Source organism: Mirounga leonina, unplaced genomic scaffold (genome assembly GCF_011800145.1).
Source record: "Mirounga leonina isolate KUSES-001 unplaced genomic scaffold, KU_Mleo_1.0 Mir_454, whole genome shotgun sequence".
NCBI classification, from domain to species: domain Eukaryota; kingdom Metazoa; phylum Chordata; class Mammalia; order Carnivora; family Phocidae; genus Mirounga; species Mirounga leonina.
In genome coordinates this window covers 15,920,839-15,936,045 of record NW_023270763.1, presented here as the reverse complement: position 1 = coordinate 15,936,045, position 15,207 = coordinate 15,920,839, and the positions used below count along the sequence as shown (strand labels likewise).

The 15,207-nt window shown below is 57.0% G+C and overlaps 2 protein-coding genes across 5 annotated transcripts; both read left to right on the top strand.

Moving 5' to 3' along the window:
- The first annotated feature begins 2,165 nt into the window (after nt 1-2,165).
- On the top strand, nt 2,166-8,074 carry ARMC5 (armadillo repeat containing 5). Of its 3 annotated transcripts, none has more exons than XM_034988784.1 (6): nt 2,166-2,660; nt 4,181-4,288; nt 4,388-5,174; nt 5,703-6,208; nt 6,782-6,914; nt 7,002-8,074. In XM_034988784.1, the coding sequence occupies exons 1-6, from the start codon at nt 2,183-2,185 to the stop codon at nt 7,819-7,821; spliced, it is 2,832 nt and encodes a 943-aa protein (XP_034844675.1). In that variant the 5' UTR covers nt 2,166-2,182; the 3' UTR covers nt 7,822-8,074. The 3 variants fall into 3 exon arrangements, with proteins under 3 accessions (XP_034844675.1, XP_034844676.1, XP_034844677.1); XM_034988785.1 differs by lacking the exon at nt 2,166-2,660 and adding an exon at nt 2,709-2,906; XM_034988786.1 differs by lacking the exon at nt 2,166-2,660 and adding an exon at nt 2,709-2,917.
- A 1,660-nt stretch (nt 8,075-9,734) lies between these two features.
- On the top strand, nt 9,735-15,137 carry TGFB1I1 (transforming growth factor beta 1 induced transcript 1). 2 transcript variants are annotated; one of them, XM_034988781.1, is made up of 11 exons: nt 9,735-9,783; nt 11,076-11,191; nt 11,317-11,369; nt 11,472-11,614; nt 11,771-11,858; nt 11,975-12,089; nt 12,192-12,386; nt 13,307-13,480; nt 13,703-13,784; nt 14,079-14,227; nt 14,465-15,137. In XM_034988781.1, the coding sequence occupies exons 1-11, from the start codon at nt 9,771-9,773 to the stop codon at nt 14,729-14,731; spliced, it is 1,395 nt and encodes a 464-aa protein (XP_034844672.1). In that variant the 5' UTR covers nt 9,735-9,770; the 3' UTR covers nt 14,732-15,137. The 2 variants fall into 2 exon arrangements, with proteins under 2 accessions (XP_034844672.1, XP_034844673.1); XM_034988782.1 differs by lacking the exon at nt 9,735-9,783 and adding an exon at nt 9,846-10,227.
- Nucleotides 15,138-15,207: the final 70 nt, after the last annotated feature.

Below are 15,207 nucleotides of genomic sequence, written 5' to 3'. Positions count from 1 at the left end.
CCAATGTCCAGGCAAAAGAGCCACGTTTAGTCCTCAATGTGAACTTTATGAGATGCACAAGTGAACCTTTACTTTTTCTCTGTTGAGGGATCCGAAAAAGGATCTGGGGAACCCACAAGGGAAGGGACTAGAGAAGGGATAGGGGCAGATGACAAACCTTGGGCCTTTTGCCCCTGCCTAGAAATGTCACAATGCATGAACTCAACAGACAGGTCTCCTGGTCCTTTGCTTTGGCTCTGGGCCCTACCAGCCCTAGCTTTACTCCATAAAGACTTCTCTTTCACAGGGGTCATATACCCCAGAGTTCACACAGTGGTCCCAAGTACAAATTCTTTGGTCCTTCTGCCAGAACACAGCCTTATGATCCCTTCTGGAGGTTAGGTACCCCCCACCAGCTGTGTTCCTCACAGGGGTGTCTGACATCTGGTCCCATTCCTCTGGGACGAGGCAGCTGTTGTTCTTGGAATGATTAATCCCATCATTCCTTAGGCCCGTGAAGGGATCTGGTTAGCAGCTGCCAAAGGTGTCCTACATCTGGAAGCAGCTGGGCCAGTATGGGATAGCTCCTACCATCCAAAACCCTCCCTCCAGCTGGAGTTCTGTCTCTGGGGCCTCAAAAAACAGGGTTAAACCTTCTTTTGGGGGAAGGCTCTACTGTTCTAATTCTTCCAGCCTGGGTTTCCTTGATTCAGTCCATGAATCAACAGCCTCAGAGGAGCAGAAAGGAGATTTGCTTAGAGATACTCAGGCTCCTTGAGGACTGGACCAAATTAGAACTGAAGTTTGGGCTGAAACTGAAGCCAGGGATATTGGCAGCAACTGCCGCCCTGGCACGTCTCTTGGTGCTGGCCGAAGTTGGAGCTGCTGGCAAATGCCACACTGCAGACAGATATAGAGCTTCTCACCACTGTGGGCCACATGGTGGATGAGCAGGTGAGAACTCTGGCTGAAGCTCTTGCCACACTCACTGCAAGTGTAAGGCTTCTGGCTTGTGTGAGTATGTTGGTGCTGCAGCAGATCTGAACTGTCTACAAAACTTGCTGCAACTGGAGCATTTATAGGGCATCTTGCCTGTGTGCGAGCATTGGCGTTTAAGGAGCTTGGAGCTGGGGTAGAAGGTTTTGCCACATTCTGAGCAGGCAGAGAGTTGTTCACCCAAGTGGATGCACTGGTGCTCAATGAATTGGGCGTGCTCACTAAAGCCACGGCCACGCTAAGTCGTTCTTCATTAGAGGCTTCTTCCCTGGTCCAGACCCTGACCTACATGGTATTTCAGGACCAGCAGCATTTCCCAGGAGGCCGGCTGTCGCATACACAGGAGGGCCGCTCAGGTGGAACAACTCCCCTAAGGAGGGAGGAGCTCTGGGACCCCCGGGATCCTATGTCCGATTCCCCTGCCACTTCTGGCGATGTCGACTACATCGCAGTGAAGACCTGTTTCCTAAGAACCAGCCACTCAGTTCACAAGCTGAGGCTGACCAGGAGACATTCCGGACCCAAGGGGGGCGGGGGAGAGGGGTTCAGCACCGGAACCGGAAATGTCCACTAGCCCGTGCCGCTCTAGGAAGTGGCAGGGAACGGTCTCGGTAGGTTTAACCCTCTCATTCACTTAACTGAGCAAGAGCTCACCATCAGTGGCCGCTGTCAGGAACTTGATACTTTGGGCCTGGCTCGCGATCCTGAGTCCGTCAGCGCGGATTTCGGTGCCCGGGCCATCACTGTGGGGCAGGGAAGCGAGCTGGAAGGAAAAGGCAGTCGCTGTCGTGAACACGCGGGGGGGGGGGGGTGGAGTAGCCACGCCACCGGGAGCAGCACGGTACTGAGACTCCATGGTCGGATGTCTGAGTTCTCCAAAGGAACCAGTCCACTGCGAGGCCCCGGAGAGTTTCTCCTCCGACTTAAGCCAGGCGTGCTAAGCAAGGCGCAGACTACAGATCCCAGCATGCACCACACGCGCCTCTTGGGTTCGCACAACGATTAGATAACCACTACTCTCTCCGTGCCTTCTGCGACTGCCCAGAGTACCGGGATTGAGAACTACAACTTCCAACTTGCAAAATAACTGCGGCGGCGCTACTTAAAAAGCGTCAGAGAGGAGGTGCCTGGCCACGCCCCTCTCTTCCAGTTCCGCTCCCTTGGAGGAGCGGCGAGGAGGGGGGCGGAGCCTTAGGCTTGAGCCAAGATGGCGGCTGCGAAACCCACCCTCACGGACTCGCTCTCGTTCTGCCTCGCGCAGCTCACGGCGGCGGCCGGGGAGGGTCTACGTGGGGGAAAGGACACAGCTACCAACGAGACACCCTTGGGCCGTGCGCTCTTAGCCCTCCGCACGCGCCACGTCAAGGCTGCAGGGGGAATCGAGCGCTTCCGGGCGCGCGGCGGGCTCCGCCCCCTTCTCGCGCTGCTACGGCGAGCGGCTGCAGTGGGTCCCGCCCCGTCCCAGGCTGGCCCCGGCTCCGCCCCCTCGTCCGTCGAGTCAGCGACTTCTGCTGGCCCCGCCCCCTCGCCGGGCCCTGCCCCCTCCGCTGCGTCGTCGTCGGCGCCCTCGCCGCCAGCGCGCCTGCGCAAGACTCTGGACTTGGCGCTCAGCATCCTAGCCAACTGCTGTACGGAAGGGGCGTGCCGGGCTGAAGTGCGCAGACTCGGAGGCATTCTCCCTTTGGGTAAGTGCTCCGCCCTCATTTCCTAGAAGGATTCCACGCGCCCGGGAACTTCTGTTTCTGGGCCTGGGCGGAGTTTTGAGTTCTTTTGTGTTGTAGCCTGAAAGAACATGCCTTCTGACCGCGCAACACCCATAAAGCCCTCAAGCCTTCTTTATCTACACCCGAACCTGATCAGATAATTCAGCCATGACCTGCGTATTGGTTGTTTCCTCGAGTTTGGGCCAGTGGAGACCAAAGGCTTAAATGGTGACTTCTAGGTGATTCTTACTCTCCGTTTATGAGGTTCATAGCAGACACTCAATGCCTAGTGGGTGGCCCTGCACAGGGCTACCATTTGACGAACTTGGGTCAGAAGGTGTAATGGTTCTCTGCAGTGAGAAATGGAATAATGGCTACCTCGCAAAATTGAGGTAGGGAGAAAATGAAATACAAGTAGAGAACGCAGATATTCTAAGCATGGACTGGCTACTTTGAGTCATTAAAAACTAATACAATAAGAAGAAATCCTAACGGAAGATAACAAGCGGGGCGCCTGGGTGGTTCAGTCGGTCGGCCTTCGGCTCAGGTCATGATCCCAGGGTCCTGGGATGGAGCCCCGCGTCGGGTCCCTGCTCGGCGGGGGGCTCTGCTTCTCCCTGTCCTTCGGCCTGCTGCTCCGCCTGCTTGTTCTCTCTGTGTCAAGTAAATAAAATCTTAAAAAAAAAAAAAAGATAGCAAGCTTTTCTGTTTACCAGCTAAGTTGGCGCCTCTTAGTGGCAATGTTGGGAATATAGTTCATACACTGCCGCCTGTTAGGAAATTGTGCCAATTTTGATAAAATCTTAATTTTTTGGATAAAACGAAACTTTAACATATTTTAAACTTGTATAAAATGCATCTGGACCATAACATGTTTGACAAGAGACCTGGTACATTAATAAGTCCTCAATAAATTACAGGTTTTGTTATTAGCATATGACCCTTGTCATTCAGTCACTATTCTACATTTTAAATATCTCCTGAATCCATCCCCACTTATCCTTCTCCCCTCATGTGCCCAGGGACTGGTGCCCATGTGTGGGGCTGGGCTGGTAGCTTTGTTTAAGCCACTGTCCTTTCTCACCTTAACAATGGGGACAGCCTCCTGGCTGCTCCCCCTGCCTTATTCTTTTCCTCCATAACCTGTTTCCCTCCATGGCTACCAGATTGTATCACAGCATTCCTATTCTTAAAATCTTGTGTGGTTCCTGGTGCCCTCATATTCAAGTCCTGTCTGATCCCTTGGCCTGACATTTGAGGCCCAGCACAGACATTGGATCTCATTTCTGGGCCTTTGCAAAGGCTGCTTCCAAACCTGAAATGCCCTGTAACACCCCCATCCACCATCTTTCTAACAAATACCTATCTATTTAACCTTTCAGACCCATTAAGTGTTAGCCTCTCTGGAGGCCGTCCCTGACCCTCTCGGGTCACATTCTTGAGGTCATTAATGAGAGAGACAAGAAGGAGTAGGACCCTCAAGAGGCCGAATTCTCTTGCAGTGACTATTCTTCAGTGTGTGAAGACAGACAGCATCCAGAACCGAACAGCCCGTGCTCTGGGGAACTTAGCCATGGAACCTGAGAGCTGTGGGGACATCCATTCTGCTGGTGAGAAGGCTATGAGTGTGGAGTTAGCTAGGGCTTGGCGGTGGGAGAGGGGCTTGGGTATCTCCTTGCTCACTCTTTGTCCTCCTCTTCCCTCTCCAGGTGCTGTCCCCTTGCTCGTTGAGAACCTGACAGCCTGCCAGGACTCACAGTGCCTGCAGAGTGTGGTGCGCGCGCTCCGCAACCTGGCCGACTCACCCCAGCACCGCCTGGCCCTGGCACAGCAGGGAGCAGTGCGCCCTCTGGCTGAGCTTCTGGCCGCTGCCCCAGACCCTGCGCTGACCTTGGCCCTAGTTCGGGCACTCTTGGAGCTGAGTCGAGGCTGCTCCCGGGCCTGTGCTGAGCAGCTGAGTCTGGGTGGGGGACTAGGACCACTGGTCAGTTTGGCCTCCCACCCCAAAAAGGCAGTACGAGAGGCAACTATCCTGATCCTTGCCAACCTGTGTGCCCAAGGCCTTGTCCGGCCTGCACTGGGCAATGCTGGTGGTGTGGACGTACTACTGGGTGAGCTCCGGCAGCGCAGGGGGCCCAGTGGGGCTGGCCCAGCCTCCCAGCAGCCCCTGGTGCGGGCTGTGTGCCTGCTGTGCCGGGAGGCCATCAACCGGGCCCGGCTGCGGGACGCGGGTGGTTTGGAGCTGTTGATGGGTCTGCTACGGGACCCTCGTGCCAGTGCCTGGCACCCTCGTGTCGTGGCTGCCCTTGTGGGCTTCCTCTACGATACTGGAGCCCTGGGCCGGCTACAGGCTCTGGGACTTGTACCTCTCTTGGCTGGACAGCTGTGTGGTGATGCTGGTGATGAGGAAGAAGAGGGAAGAGAAGCTGCTTCTTGGGACTTTCCTGAGGAGCGGACCCCTGACCGGGCAGAGGCCGGAAGCTTCCGAAGCCTAAGGTGAGTGCCCACCTGATTGCTGTGGATTGAGGGCTCTGGCTGTCTTCACTCCCCTCATCCCCCACTCTGTCTCAGTAGGACTCTTACTGACTCTGATCGATTCCTCATTCTCCCCGGACAAGACCCCTTTCTAGTCACCATTAAACACATGTCCTCTCTTCCTGGGTCTGCCTTTGGCCTTGCCTCTGCCCCAGCACCTCTGAACTTTGGGACCCAGACAGGTTCACTGGGCCTTTTTTATTTTGTTGTCTGTTTGCCCCTCACTAGAATATAAATTCTAGGAGGATGGGGACTTTAGTTTTGTTCATTGTCTGTGCCCAGTACCTAATACTGGGCTTGGCACATAATAGTCATCAGTAATTGCTAAATGAGTTGGGGTTTTTTTTTCCCCATTTCTCTTTCTCCCCTTCCTCCCCTCGGCCCCACCTCCTCTTCCCGGCTTCAGTCACCTCTTTTTGCATGACAGCTCTTGCGGCCCTGCTCCTTTACCGTGGCTGTGGGTTCAGTCTCTCCTTTCTCCCTCTGCAGGTCGTGGCTGATCTCGGAGGGCTATGCCGCAGGCCCAGGAGACATCTCCCCTGACTGGTCCCCTGAGCGATGTCCCCTGACTCCACCACCACCCGAGCCAGCTGAGCAAACCAGCTCCGCCCTGGGTCCCACCTCACTGCGGACGCCCCGCACGCTGCGCACACCTGGCCGCAGCCCTGCTGCCGCCTCCGAGGAGCCTTGGGGCCGCGAGGGGCCAGCGCTGCTGCTCCTGTCTCGATTCTCCCAGGCTCCTGACCCAAGCGGGGCATTGGTGACCGGCCCGGCCCTGTGTGGCCTGCTGGCCTATGTGACGGGCTCGCCAGGCCCACCGAGCCCCCGCGCGCTGCGCATCCTGGCACGCCTTACCTGCAACCCTGCCTGTCTCGAGGCCTTCGTGCGCAGCTATGGTGCTGCACTGCTGCGCGCCTGGCTCGTGTTAGGCGTTGCCCCGGATGACTGGCCCTCACTGCGTGCCCGGCCGGCTCGGCGCCAGCACCGGGAGCTGGGTGTGTCTCCCATAAGAGGCCCCGTCCCCCTCTAGTTCTGGACCAAGAACCTCACCGTGCTGCTCACTGCCCTCTCCAGCCTACCGTCCAACTTCAGTCACCACGTGGGAGGAGGAGAGGGACTCCCAGGATGCCAAGTTCTGCCCCATCCTCTGCCCAAGTCTTTGGGCCTAGATACCCCAACACCAGGCTTGGCCCCAACAACTTAGAATCATGCTTGTCTGTATTTCTTTACCCAGTCTGCTCTTTCTTTACCCAGTTCTGCATTGTCCTGACTGCCTTCCCACTGGGCACACTGACTTGGAAACCCACGGCTCAGGCCCCATGTCTTCCCAGGCCCCCCCACTACTCCCAACACGGCCAGGAACTGCCCTATCTTCTGTGTTCTGACTGCACTCCCTGACCATCACACTTTGTTATTGTCCTTGACCTCCCATTTCCTAGCATCTGGACCCTTTCCCTCTAGGGCCTGTAGTCATCCCCTCTTCCGTGCCCTGAGGTTTTTGCTTCCTTTCAGGGACCCAGAGTTGGGACATCAACTCCCAACCTGACCTGCTGTGTCCGTCTCTGCAGGTGAGATGTTGCTGCAGAACCTGACCGTGCAGGCTGAATCACCCTTTGGCGTGGGCGCCCTCACTCACCTGCTGCTCTCTGGAAGCCCTGAGGACCGTGTGGCCTGTGCACTGACCCTGCCCTTCATCTGTCGGTGAGGGGGATGTGGGTGTCTCACAGGGGTCAGGGGGGCAAGGTTGCTATTCCGCAATGTCATCCTTTTTCACTTTTCTTCCCAAAGGAAGCCCTCTCTGTGGCGCCGGCTACTTCTGGACCAGGGCGGCCTCCGTCTCCTCCTCTCAGCACTAACTCGGCCAGCTCCACATCCACTCTTCCTCTTCTTTGCTGCCGACTCCCTTTCCTGCCTCCAAGGCCTGGTGTCTCCCACTGTGATCCCAGTCCTTCCACCTCCAATCCCCTTGGACCTAGATACCCCATCCCCTTGCCTCTATGAACGTCTGCTGGGCCCAGCCCCCATCCCAGCCCCTGACCTGCACTTCCTACTGGACTCAGGCCTACGGCTCCCTGCCCAGCGAGCTGCCTCAGCTACTGCCTCGCCTTTCTTCCGGGCTCTGCTAGCTGGCAGCTTTGCCGAAGCCCAGATGGACCTGGTGCCACTTCGAGGCCTGTCACCCAGCGCAGCCTGGCCTATCCTGCATCACTTGCATGGCTGCCGGGGCTGTGGGGCTGCCCTGAGGCCCATTCCCCCACCAGGCCAGCCCCTGCTGGGCTCAGAGGCTGAGGAGGCACTGGAGGCCGCTGGCCGTTTCTTGCTGCCTGGGCTGGAGGAGGAGCTAGAAGAGGCTGTGGGCCATATCCACCTGGGACCCCATGGTGGCCCAGAGTCAGTGAGTGAGGTATTCCGCCTGGGCCGGCCCCGGTTGGTTGCTCATTGTGCCCGCTGGACCCTGGGGCCAGGGCAGTGCCCGCGGAAGCGGGCCTTGGCCTTAGTGGGGCTTGTGGAGGCAGCAGGAGAGGAGGCAGGGCCCCTGACTGAGGCTTTACTGGCTGTGGTCATGGGGGTTGAATTGGGGGCCAAGGGTTCCAGCTTAGACTGTTGATGTTCCCTGGGAGGGGATCCAAGGATGAGTTGGCTGTGACGGAGGACTCCCTCAGAGCAGCATGAGAGGAGGCTGAGCAGAAGTCACCATCAAGGATTGATGAGAGAATGGAACTATACCCCAAGGTGATGGTCTGAAGATGCAGGAGTGAGAAGCCAAGGCCGCGGTTGTAGTATGGAGCCCTCAGATGGAGAACAGCCCAGGGCCCCAGGCAACCTGGCCTGGCCCAGCCTTCCAGAGCTGAGATTAAAAACTTTGGAGTTGGATACTCCTATTGTGTGGTGTCTCTGCTTACTTTCCTGTGGGACCCCCCCCCCCCCCCCCAATCAACCAGCGTCTTGTTCAGGTTGCTGTATCTCAATATAGGCCACCCCTGGCATGTAGCAGTTTACTAAGTAAGTTCCTGGAGTCCTGGGGTAGAATAGAGTACTGGGAGGAGCCTGCTTCCTGCTCATGCAACTTCATTGCTCAGACAAATACCCAGCTAGACATACAGACTTTGGTCAGGGATGAAGGGGCTGGGCTGAGGGAATGCAGTAAGTGTGGGGCTGTATGTCCAAGGCCTTGGCATTACTGTTTCCTGAGTGTCTTTCACTCATCTTGGGCTTTCAGTCTCTGGGTCTGTTTTCATCTCTTGGGCCACTTATGTATCCTTCTGCTATTAGCCTGAGGGAAGCCCTGCTGTGTTCCTGGAGTCCCTGAGGCAGGCCCTGTCTTAGTTTTGCTCAGAGATAGCCAGAGCCCCGGGGTGCATTCAGGTGAGGGAAGGGCTTATGTTGCGCTATGATCTCTCAAGGCAGGGTCTATCACCTGGATCCCAGATCACTAACCACTCGGGTGGCAGCCTGACTGAGGAGCGTGCCTGGACTGGGCCTGCCTGTTAGCCTCCGGGGAGCTAAGGTTGACACTTGCTATCTGTGCCTCTGTGTCCAGTTCTGTGTTCTCGGGCTTTGCATTAGAACCACCCAGAGAGCTTTTAAAAATGTTGATGTCTAGGTACTTTCTCACTGAATTGGCTGAGGGGAGGATGCCCTGGGCGTCAGTATTTTTAAAAAGCTCTCCAGGTCAGTTTAATTTGCCCCAGGGTTGAAGCCCACAGCCCAATACTCATGTCTGGACTGAGGGCTGGGTGGAGACCCACAGTCCGGGGGCCGCAACACTGTTGTGTCTGTCCACACTCATCTCTAAGTGTTCATTTCCACGGTCTCAGTCCAGGGAAGACCTCTTGTCCCTTTTGTGACTGGAGTCTGTGTCTTGCTTGTCTATGTTCACCAGTATCTTGGGAAAGGGCTCTTTTGGAACAGGTCTGGGGTGCCTCGGTGTTGGGGAAGGGCTTTGTCTTGAAGGCTGGCTGTGGTCTGGCTCCCTGGGAATGTCTTCCCTGAGTCTGCATGGGGTTTGGGCCTGGGTTCAGTTTACCTGTGTCTTCTGAACCTGTTGTCTGATCCTTAGACCCATCACTCCTGCCCTAAACCCCCAAATTCTGTCTGGAGCAAGTCTCTCAGGAATGGCCTCAGTGGACAGGGCTCTGTATAGGACCCAGGGTGCTAGCTTCGGGAGGTGTCTGCTTGAGGTCCTCAGTCTGTGTCTAAGAGTCTCACTGAGCAGAGGATCCCGAGCTGGATCTGGGAGAGCCACTTCTCTGACTTTGGCCCTGGCCGCCTGGGCTCCCGGCAGCTGAGGCCAAGGCTGGGGTGTGGCTGCCTCCGCGGCAGACAGGCGGGCTGGGCCTGGGTGGGCCGTGGCCCTCCCTCCCTTACACGCCCCCATCCCGAGTTCTCCCGTTCTTTGCACCCCCGCCCCCCCCCCCAAGCCCCATCCCAGTGGGTCCCGGCTTCCTTACATGGTCACGGCCGGGCCTCCAACTCCCGGACGTCCCCCCCGCCCCCCGCCCCCACCGGACACAGCCCCCGCCCTGCTCGCCCCGCGCGGTGCGCCCGCGCCCCGCCATGGAGGACCTGGGTGAGTGGGGCTCGAGTCCCCTTTTCCCCAGCTCCTCACCGCCATCTGGACCCGCTTCCCCATGCTGGAAACCCCTCGCACTCCCCGCATCTTCCCATCCCCGCCTCCTGTCTTCTTGATTCTGGTCTCTGCCCGCGCCTCCTTTCCGACTCCACGTCCCCCTTCCTGTCTCTCCCTTCCTGCCTTTTCCTGGACTGGCCGCTCCCTCCCTTCTTCCCTCGCTCAGCTCCTCCATCACTAGCTGCCGACGGATGGGCAGGGAGGTGCAGCGCCCGCCAGTGGGCGCCTCGGCTCAGGGGCGCTGGGAAAGGAGGGGTTAAAGGGGTCTGGGGTCCGGGCACTGGGAAAGTAGACAGGAAGGGAGAATATGACATCAAATTCTGGAGAAGAGAACAGGCCCGTCTCAGGGTTTGGGAAGAAAATAATTAAGGACCCCTAAATATGGTAGGGGTCGGGCCTTTGGGGGGCACAAAGAGAATAGATGAGTGCCAAGACGCCAGGGAGAGGTTAAGGGTCCCAACTATGGTATTCAGAGATGAGTAAAGGAGCAGGGACTTCTAGGTTCTGGGAAGGAAAGGGTTTAAAGGATCTAGATCTGGGGAAGGGAGGTGTGTGTGGGGGGGTGTCTTGGTGGAGGAAGGAGGACCCGGGCATCTCCTCCTTCTGGTCTGTTGGAAACGGATGGAAGGCTGTGCTCTCCATGCGAGAGAAGGGGTTCAGGCACCCTGCGATAGGGGGTGCTGCTCAGCAGGGGTAACCGGCTCTGTGGAAAATAAGCCAATCAGAATGCAGGTCCCAGCAGACCTGCCAATGAGGAGAATAGGGTGGGACCCAGTGCCTGGAGATGCGCCAGGGCTGGGCGGGCCTGTTTAGGTCCAGGAGGGGGGCAGGAATTAGTGGGCAGAAAGAGCACCCAGTCAGAAAGTTGGGTGCCAGGCATACAGCCAGTTGAGCAATTTGGGGTGAAGCCAAATTTGGCTTGAGTAAAGAGTCAATTTTGACTGCATTAGGGAAGATGCAGAGAATAAAAGAATCAGGCAGCTTTTGTGCATGACTCCCAAGATGAGCCATTTGGGATGTTTTGGTCATAAATATTCCTTGCTGCCCTTCTCCTTCTCTGCCTTGGTCTGACCTGTGTTTCTGTCTGACTCCTGACCTCTGCTCTTAATACTGGCTTCTGTCCTCCTTAACTACTGCCTACTTGGAACCCTTATCCTCTAACCTCTTAAGGCCCTGTCTCTGCTCTAACCTTAACCTCTCAACTTCTCATCCTGACGGCCTCTTGCCTGCAGATGCCCTGCTCTCCGACCTGGAGACCACCACCTCACACATGCCAAGGTCAGGGGTTCCAAAAGAGCGGTCCCCAGAGCCTCTCACAGGTCCCCTGCCCTATGGCCACCAGCCACAGGTGAGATCAAATACTAGGGACTGGAGCATAACTAGGGCCAAGCTTGGCTAGGGCTAGGGGAATCTGGGCTTGAGAGGGGCAAAGTACAGGCCTATCAACCCACACTTGTGTCCTTCTCTCTGTAGACAGGGTCTGGGGAGTCTTCAGGAGCCTCTGGGGACAAGGACCATCTGTACAGGTGAGGGGCCTGGGAACTGGGGGATGGTGAAGGCAATTGAGACGCAGGTAGGGAGGCTTGGCTTCCCCACCCCTGAACACAGACTCCCACCATGTTTTCCAGTACGGTTTGCAAGCCTCGGTCCCCAAAGCCTGCGGCCCCTGCAGCCCCTCCATTCTCCTCTTCCAGCGGTGTCTTGGGCACAGGGCTCTGTGAGCTAGACCGGTTGCTTCAGGAACTTAATGCTACCCAGTTCAACATCACAGGTACCAGGTTACGGAGACCAGGATGGGGACAGGGCAGGGAAGGGCAGAGACTGAGGGGTATACTCTTCGCAGAGTAGCAGCTAAAGGAACACAAGCCTTAAGTGGGAGAGGGTGGAGTATGGTCCCATGTCCAGTGCCCTTCTTTCCTCTCTGCAGATGAAATAATGTCTCAGTTCCCATCAAGCAAGGAGACTGCAGGGGAACAGAAGGAGGACCAATCTGAGGACAAGAAAAGTCCCAGCCTGTGAGTTTGACATAGTTGGCAGAGCTGGGAGAGACGTGATGGATACCTGAGTTACTGGAGGATAGCATTCAGTACTCTGGGGGGCTCTGAGCTGACACAAATTGTGTTCTTCACAGCCCTCCCAGCCCATCCCCTGTTCTCCCAAAGCCTTCAGCAACCTCAGCCACCCTGGAGTTGGACAGACTGATGGCTTCGCTGTCTGACTTCCGTGTCCAAAACCACGTGAATCAGGTGGGGTGTGGGCCAGTGTAGATTTGTGGCTTCCCAACCCCTTTTAGAACCTTCCACATCTGCTGCCTTGCTGACTCAACTCTCATGTCCTCCTTGCTGCAGCTTCCAGCCTCTGGGCCAACCCAGCCACCAGTGCCAAGCTCTGTGAATGAGGGCTCCCCATCCTCACCAGGGCCGGCTAGCAAGGGCAGCCTCGACACCATGCTGGGGCTGCTGCAGTCCGATCTCAGCCGCCGTGGTGTTCCCACCCAGACCAAGGGTCTCTGCGGCTCCTGCAATAAACCTATTGCTGGGCAAGTAAGTGGAGCGCTGTGAGTAGGGATGGAGAGACCCATGGACCCAGCCTTTCTGACAGCCAGACTTCGTGCTGTTCCCTTTTAATAAATGACGCTGGGAAGTGGGTATTACCATTGTTCATATTTTACAAATGAGGAGACTAAAGCTCTGAGCCACACAGCACATAAGTGGCGGGATGAGACTCCCAACCCAGTTACCATTGATTGCAGTTCTACGGTGTACAGGCACCGTATTAGCTCCTTTACACACCTCCATCTCAGTCTTCACAAAAGTCTTGCTGGTGCCACCTACCATCTCTCAGGCACCAACAAAGACTGTTTCTCCTCCACCAGCATCTGGTTTGCGAGCTCTGGTTCTTGGCTTATTGACTGAGTAGATATTATTGATAACACCTGTGCCCAGTGGTTGACCTAGATCCTCTTGCTATATTTAGTGCCCTGCTTCCATCCCCAAATTTCCAATCTTAGCAAAGCAGGGTGGCATTATGACTCTTGTGGGCCCTAGGCATGTTCATCTTCATGGGCCCCTTCCTCCATTAAAAAAAATTTTTTTTAATTGTGTTTTATGACTGTGTTGGTGTAAAGACGAATATATTAATATACATTAAATCGTTTTCTTCTAGTTCATTTTTTTCTTCTGATTTTAAAAGTAATTCCAACATTTTCATGGGCTCCTAAAATTATTGAGGGCCCTAGGCCCTGTGCTGGAAGACCTGGGTTGAAATCTCTGTCACTCACAGACTGACCCGAACATTAGGTTCTTCATCCTGGCCTCTCGGGGTGGGTGCGGAGAAATGAGTGAAGGGACTCAAATGGTAAAAAGAAAAAAGAAAACTTGAAATGTGCCATGTAAATCTTAGCTCACCGGGCACATGGCAACCCGAGGTCCACTCTGACCCAGGCCTTACCCCCCACCCGCAGGTGGTGACCGCGCTGGGCCGCGCTTGGCACCCTGAGCACTTCATTTGCGGTGGCTGTTCCATGGCCCTGGGAGGCAGCAGCTTCTTTGAGAAGGACGGAGCCCCCTTCTGCCCTGAATGCTACTTTGAGCGCTTCTCTCCACGATGCGGCCTCTGCAATCAACCCATCCGACACGTGAGCCCCGCCTTTCCCACAGCCCCCGCCCAGCCATGCCCCGCCCCCTGGCCTCATCCAAGGCCCTTTGGACTCCGCCCACTCTCTCGGACTTCCAAGTCCCTCGTTAGGTCTCCAGCGCCTCAAACTCCTACTTAAACCCGCTTACATAGGTTCATGATGGGAGAGGGAGGGTGGAAGGGATGGAGGGCCACGCTGAGTGTCCCCGTTCATTCTCCGCAGAAGATGGTTACTGCCTTGGGCACCCACTGGCACCCGGAGCATTTCTGCTGCGTCAGTTGTGGGGAGCCCTTCGGAGATGAGGGTGAGAGCTTGGCTCCAGTCCTGAAAGATACCTGTCTGCGCGATATCCCGCCTCGGGCGCTGTGGTCCAGCCTCCTACAACCTCCCAAGTCTTCCGGCCCCACCCTCTCCCACACGCGGGGGCCCCTCCTATCCCCTCCCGCTTGGCCCCCACCCTAGACCCGATCCCTCCCTCCCTCTCTACTGCTCATTCTGACTGCCCCTCATCTGGCCCCAGATCTTGCAAGTCTCAGATCTTGCAAGTCCTCGGTGCAGCCAGCAGCTCTTTTTCTTCCCGCTCCGTTCCCGCCCCTAGGTTTCCACGAGCGAGAGGGCCGCCCCTACTGCCGCCGGGACTTCCTGCAGCTGTTCGCCCCGCGCTGCCAGGGCTGCCAAGGCCCCATTCTGGATAACTACATCTCGGCGCTCAGCGCACTCTGGCACCCGGACTGTTTCGTCTGCAGGGTGCGCTGCTGCGGGAGGGGGTGGGGGGTGGGGGGAGGAGGGGAGCTGGGCCAGCCCGGAGCCCAACGAGGAGCCTGGGGCGGGGCGATTATTCAGGTATTCGGGGCAGGGGGCTTCACGTCTGGGGCGGGGTTGTGGGCTGCGGGGTTCCCACGTTGGGTTATTAAGCTCCTAAAGCTAGTTATCTGGTGAGGGGGTTGGCGGCTGACCTGCCCTTTCGCGGCCTCCCGCCCCCAGGAATGCTTCGCGCCCTTCTCGGGAGGCAGCTTTTTTGAGCACGAGGGCCGCCCGCTGTGCGAGAACCACTTCCACGCGCGGCGTGGTTCGTTGTGCGCCACGTGTGGCCTCCCCGTGACCGGCCGTTGCGTGTCCGCCCTGGGCCGCCGCTTCCACCCAGACCACTTCACCTGCACCTTCTGCCTGCGCCCACTCACCAAGGGCTCCTTCCAGGAGCGCGCGGGCAAGCCCTACTGCCAGCCCTGCTTCGTCAAGCTCTTCGGCTAATCACCTGCGAGAGCCCAAGGCCCCAGTGACCCCACCCTTCCCCAAAAGACGTGCTCTCCAGACCCCAGGGCCTTGCTCTTTGAGCCTGGGGGTCTCTCCCCAGCCCACCCTGTGAGGCCCCACCCACTGGAGAGACCCGCCCCTGAGGTACTCTACTCTTGAGGTCTCCATGGTCAAATTCAGAAAAGGTCCGGCCAATTTCAAGACCACACGGGTGGGTCGTACACTGTAAAGCAACCCCGCCTGAGGTCTTCACTTTATCCCCACCCTTGAGGGAGGCCCCTGACTGGAGGTGGGCCCTTGCAATTCCGCCTACTCAGAGGACAGGCCAGGACAGACCTGCTCCCCGCTCCCTCACTGTTCTGTGCACTTTTTTTGTACCCACATAAAAACACATGGCACATCATGCTGGTGCGGTGTCTCTGAGTGCTCGGGAAAGCCTTGCGTGGAGATGCCCTGCCTCTTGCGCTGGCTCG

Bases quoted from the DNA above. Each gene is read 5' to 3' on its own strand.
- ARMC5 (XM_034988784.1), top strand. From the start codon at position 2,183: ATGGCGGCTGCGAAACCCACCCTCACGGACTCGCTCTCGTTCTGCCTC. The intron at 4,289-4,387 runs GTGAGAAGGCTA...TTCCCTCTCCAG, and splicing joins TGGGGACATCCATTCTGCTG to GTGCTGTCCCCTTGCTCGTT. The intron at 5,175-5,702 runs GTGAGTGCCCAC...CTCCCTCTGCAG, and splicing joins GGAAGCTTCCGAAGCCTAAG to GTCGTGGCTGATCTCGGAGG.
- TGFB1I1 (XM_034988781.1), top strand. The intron at 12,387-13,306 runs GTAAGTGGAGCG...CCCCACCCGCAG, and splicing joins ATAAACCTATTGCTGGGCAA to GTGGTGACCGCGCTGGGCCG. The intron at 14,228-14,464 runs GTGCGCTGCTGC...TCCCGCCCCCAG, and splicing joins CGGACTGTTTCGTCTGCAGG to GAATGCTTCGCGCCCTTCTC.